General features: G+C 36.9%; 1 protein-coding gene across 3 annotated transcripts in view; it reads left to right on the forward strand.

The window, feature by feature from the left end:
- Window positions 1-5381, forward strand: part of PTPRG (protein tyrosine phosphatase receptor type G) — a 725910-nt gene extending 720529 nt beyond the window's left edge. For all 3 annotated transcript variants that reach the window (XM_060022819.1, XM_060022820.1, XM_060022821.1), the window contains 2 exons: window positions 156-291; window positions 854-5381. In XM_060022819.1, coding sequence (XP_059878802.1) covers window positions 156-291; window positions 854-1000 — 283 coding nt within the window. In that variant the 3' untranslated portion in view covers window positions 1001-5381. The remainder of the gene's footprint in view (window positions 1-155; window positions 292-853) is intronic.
- The last annotated feature ends 619 nt before the right edge of the window (window positions 5382-6000 follow it).

Raw genomic sequence — 6000 nt, forward strand, 5'->3', positions numbered from 1 at the left:
TCTCTGCCCTCGTCCAGCATTTCACTCATTTTTGTGTTCTAGAGTAGATATCAATACAGTCTACCTAGCTTCTACGGAAATAGGTGATGGTAATTTGGTTCCAATATATTCTGTCCTTTTGTGAATCTGAAATAGCTTTTTTTTGCCTCCCCAAGGTACGGTGCAGTTTCCGCAGGAATGCTGTGTGCCCTTACCACCTTGTCCCAGCAACTGGAGAATGAAAATGCTGTGGATGTGTTCCAGGTTGCAAAAATGATCAATCTGATGAGGCCTGGAGTATTCACAGACATTGTAAGTACTTTGCTTATTTGTGAAACTTGTACATCATTTGAAACTCAGCCTCACCCTTTAGAACAGTGGTTCTGATGGGGGGTGACTTTTCCCCCCAGGGAGTGTTGGGCAATGTCTGGAGACCTTTTTTGGTTGTCACAGCTGGAGATGGGGTTAAGTGAGTAGGGCCCAGGGATGCTGCTAAACATCCTGCAGTGCCTAAGACAGCCCTCCACATGGACCTGGCCCACGTGTCCAAAGGGCTGAGGTTGAGAGACTCTGCTTTCTAGAATATAGTATCCTCTGATTGTAAAATATGGATATCCTGTTATCTTAGTGGACTTTCAACACCGAGAATTCATTCCAAGGTAACAGGGATCAAAAGGACATGAAGAAGGTGTAGGTCTTGATTATAAAGGATTCAGGAGATTACTTTTTAAGTGTCTGAACTAGCAGAGACATAATTCCTGTTTCTCTAGTATATTTTTCACATTTACATTTTTAGTCAGTATTTCCACCTGAGATGAAATAAATGATGGGGCTGCTCTTTGGCTCAAAAAACTGTCTCCCTCTTGTTTTCCAGGAACAATACCAGTTTGTCTACAAAGCAATGCTCAGCTTGGTCAGCACTAAAGAAAATGGAAATGGTCCCATGACAGTGGACAAAAATGGTGCTGTTCTCATGGCAGATGAATCGGACCCTGCCGAGAGCATGGAATCTCTAGTGTGAGCAGAATCCTGAAAGGGCGCTTAATTTGTAAAACTTCTGAAGACTGAGAACTTTTTTGAGGCCTTTTTTTGCCAGACTCTACGTTATACAATAACCTGGTTACTTTTCTACACTGATAAAAAGTTTTGATATTTATTTTTTGCCATTTTATGTCTTAATGGTATCCTACTGAGCATTTGCACCTCTGTTCATTTCACACAGTGAAACGCGGTTTTGCCTAGTTTGCACTATCTGATCAGTGTTACTGCCTATAATACTAAAGCAAACCCTGATGTGACATTCCGTGACAGCACACATGCTACTTTTTAATTCAGTGCAGTGAAGGTCTTTGTTATGACAGTGAATCTTGGTTTTTTTAATTATTATTATTGTTGTTGCTAAAGCAGTTGCATTCTACTAGCAGGCAATGCTGTACTTTTCCTCAGTTCTCCTCTTCTGTTTTTGCAAGGCACTGTTCGATACTGTATGCCTTCTGCAGTTTAATGGAGTGGATGAGCACTGTTTTCTTTTAAAGACTAGCTAGTGTGGGGAAGCTACTCTGAAGGTCTATCAAACCTCATGGCCTTGAAACAGTTTCATTTATGATGGTGAAGATAGCCATTAAGAAATTAGAAGGTTTGAGTTGTTTCATGTGAACATCACTTATTAGTTACAAAGTTATATTCATAGCTTAAAAAGAATGCCCAATTGTGTCAAAATAAAAGGTATCTCTGTATTGCAGTTTTCACAGTAGCTGTGTGGACAGTGTCTGTTGTTTCCATTTTGACTCTCTGAAATAGCTACACCCCAAAATCAGGGCCATCTTTTACCAAAGAGAGATGGCAATATTTTATATAACTCCAGTTATGAATCCCTTTAGTGAATCTCCATTAATGCTTCATGGTTTATAAAAGCATACCTCATGGCAGGTGGAATAATGAAAATCTTTGCAGGTGTGTAATTTTGAAACTAGTCCTCTAAAATATTCCTATTACTCCTATAGCAATCTAATAAAAAACTACCTATATAGCTAACATTCTTACATTCTTTTCTTTCCTTTTTTTTGCCAAATGTTTCATGATAAATCTCATAACTACATGCATTCTTCTACTTAGGATTAAACTGAAAATACTGTATTAGCAAAAGTCTTTGGGACTATCTAGATTCCCACACATGGATAAACCTGATTTGGAGAGAGAAAATTAGAATCTGGAGTGAAAGGTGATAGTGACATTTTCAAACAGTTTTTAAAAATAGGAGACAGCTTTGTATGCTTTTGTGTAGTTTAGCCTCAAGAACAGATAAAAAGAGACTGCTCATCATGACACAGAGCCCAAGGAAGCAGTTTCTTGGAGCCATATTCACCCTGCTGTACATCATGGGAAAATTAGGAGCATTAATAAGAAATTTCAGTTCAGTTATTTAGAAAAATAGGCTACTTACTGAGATCTGTTTCTTCGACTGCACATTTGCTCTTGAGGGATGGCTTCTGTCAGAAGTGAAACCATCACCAGAACTGGGCCTATTAAGAAGAAAAGGGTTTTGGTTATTTTTTATGTCAATAAACTTCAACCAAAAGTCCATACTGGCTATTATCGTACCATCTGGATAGGCATTAAAACATTCATGATAATCAGCCTTGAGATTCTGTTTATCTTGAGTTGGGTTTCTATGAAGTTTGTCAGAGTGGACCTGAAGGAGCAAAGCTACTAAGGAGAGAGAGGCTACAGGACTAGCCCAGGATTTCTAAGACATAGGCCAGGTCAACGGAGTTTTCGTGAACTACATAACTTGCCAGGGTTCATCTCATCTTTTCATCACATAGATTCAGCCACACAGAACAGTCCACTGTTCACGAACTGTGTGGGCTAGGTTGAGAAAAGATGTACAAGTGAGCCAAGTTTGCTAAGCTGCGTGTGCTAGAGGACACAGACACCTTTACCGCCCCTCTGCTCCCATCAGAGGTGACACAAGGAAGCTCTGCCTAACACTTAAGGAAAAAAGCTTTAACACAGGAACACTACAGTTGCCGGCTGGCTGAGGGAAATCAGTAAGGGAAAGGTTTCACATCATGGCAAAAGCTGGATCATTTTACTCAATTAAGTAGGTTCCTCTAGTTGTACAGAGTATTGATATGAGCTAATTCTTCTCAGTAGATAGTACAGTGAACTTGACTTTCAGAAGTAACATTCAAGTTGGGGTTCATGGTCCCACTGTCATTTTTTCTTAACAAAAGTAAACACTGGTTACAAGACACATGGCAAGTATTCCCTTCTGTGCTATTACAGAGGGCTCAGTTCATGGAATGCATACCCTCCAATTCTGTGACCATCTCTTCCAGGGGTATCAGAATCATGATAAAAGAGAGAGAGCTAGTAAATACAATAGAAACATTACAAGGATGGCTTAGAAGTTCTCTGTGAGCAATTGCGTGTCTGTAGCGGTCTTGAACCAAAGTCTACAAATCCCGACACACTGAACTATAAGCAATTGCTATTTGCCCATCTTGCCAAAGTGGTCCAAACACACTTCACTGAGGATAGTTATATTCAGCCGTTCCTCACTTTGACCATGGAGTGTATCCTCACTATTATTCTTCATCTGTTATTGGCAAATATATGCTTGCGTCTTTCCAGAGGCAAAGATGGTGTTCTCTTTGAGACATAATAAGCACATCGCTTAACTACATAGCAAGGTTATTACCACTTGCACTCAGGAGGAAAGGAAATAGCTATTGCAAATTAATCTGTGCTATGTTATAAAAGTAAGCTTTTGGGAGTGTATGAATTTAGCTCTAGGTAAGCAGAATGCACACATCATTCAAAACTGAATTGCAAAGATCAGAACAAGTGGCCATGCTGGACATCAGAAAAAACACACCTTATTGCCATCAAGAGAACTCGTTCCTTCATCTAAAAGCCACAATATCATCTTTCATATTTAAAAAAAAAAGTTTCCTTCTGAAATTCAAGATGATTAAAATTAGGTGGATTGGTTTTCCTAATTTTTATGTCTTGGTGCTTTTAGAGTCTATTTCGAGTTGAAAAGTCCAGCAAGGTCAGAGAGGGTTATGGCATTTAAGGTCTGGCTGTTGCAGTTTTTAGCCCAGAGTGACATACTGAAATCAGCAAATAACCTTAATTACTTTATAATGACACAGCACAACTGCCTTGTTATGAATTTTTTCTTAAATGCATATACACTGTATTTAAAAATTAAAATATAGATACCAATTTACCAAAGATACATACTACTAATTCTAAGCAAAAAATTAAAAAAAGAAACCCAAACTCATCGTAATTTAAGAAATAATAATCAAAATGTAGTTTGTCTTAAGAATTTAGCAGGTATACTGGAAAATGCATTTTCAACTGCTATGTCCTAAAGTTTATGTTCAAATGGTGCCAGTGAATTTTTATATGAAGGGAAAATGCCTGCTTTTTTTTTTTCAACAGCTGTAATTTCACTTACCCCTTTGCGCTTGCCCCTAGTTGCCACTTAACATACAATATTGGCTTTACTTATCTCTAGAAAGAAGGCATGCTACAAATAGGAAGGAATTGTAATAATATTTGGCCTCTACTTTGTCTTAGCTGTTAAACTGTTTTTAGTATTTTTGTTAAATATTTGCAAAGGGAAGCATTTTCTACAGAGGATAATTAATTTCAAGAAAAATATCTTGAGTTTTAAGAAATAAACATCTCCAGAAAAGGAGACAGCCGATTTTATAAAATGTCGCAACTCTCCAACATTTGGGGTAGTGACTCCTTTTTTGTTAGGACATTTGAAACTAGAAAGCAGCCATTGTTTCTAAAAAAAAAAAATTCAGCCTTCATGTTGATTCATGTCTCTTTCACTTCATTTTGAAATAGCTAAAATCATTAAAACTGTAAATATTTTGTTGCTTGGATAAGCATCTTCTGAGAACTTTGTATCTATGGTATATAATCATAGAATTTTATATTTTCATATAAAGCTAATTTTTTTCTAGTTTCAACTCTGTCATAGTTTTTTTGTTTTTTTTTTTCCTTTGTGGTGGATAATGTGAATTCAACTTTCTGTGTATTGAAGTAGCAAGAACCATCTTTGCATTCCAAAAGAATCCAACATGTGTTATTTCTTTGAGGAAGTGATTGTGAAAGTTGGGTTTTCTTTTTTAATTTCATTGACCATTTGTGCAATAGGAATTAGACATAATTAGTCACTGAATACAGTCGTTGCATTGACCCATTTGGAAAAAGTGGTTTTTTTGGTTTTTTGGTTTTTTAATTTGTTCGGGGGGTTTTTGTAACCTGAAATTTTTCCCTTTTTTCTTCTGTTTAAAACTATATCAAATCATTCTATTATAGTGTTATTTAATATGTAAATTGTATTGCTATACATAAAATAAAGTATGGTTTTTGATGTATTCGTTAGTGCTGAGCATTTCTATGAAAATATCTACATCCAATAAAATCAGATTACTCATTTCTCTTAATAGATCACATTTATACCCACAGACCCTTGGTCTTCGTTTTCATGGTAGTAAAATGATTATTAGGAGCCATTTTACATAGGCAGAAAACCAGAAGTGTCTTTTCTAAGTTCCTCCTGCTTTAAAGAGTAAACAGTGACAACACTGTAACTGCACGTTGAGTCAAACTTTATTCGCTTTATCAGTCTGCTGCTAAGTTATAAGTAGGATTATTATTTTCTCCAGTGTATCAACTAGATTTGTAGCAAGTTCTCCCTCTTAATTTTTACTGTGTAGGATGAAGGATATCTCTTGGCAAGACTTTGGGAGAATCTATGAAATACATATATAGGATTGCTACGATTGCTTCTACTTATGAGGAATTTTGCCATTTCCAAACAGGAGTCCCAAACTTGGCAGCTTGGGTCCACCCTTATCTCTGAACTTTTAGAGGCCTCACATCAGGAATTCAGCTCTCATTATCAGGGCTCCAATTTTTCTTTCCACAAAGATAAAGAACTGATAGTTCATTCTCCATAACTAACTGGGAATTTAAGAAACAGTGTAT

This window comes from Delphinus delphis, chromosome 10 (genome assembly GCF_949987515.2).
Source record: "Delphinus delphis chromosome 10, mDelDel1.2, whole genome shotgun sequence".
NCBI classification, from domain to species: domain Eukaryota; kingdom Metazoa; phylum Chordata; class Mammalia; order Artiodactyla; family Delphinidae; genus Delphinus; species Delphinus delphis.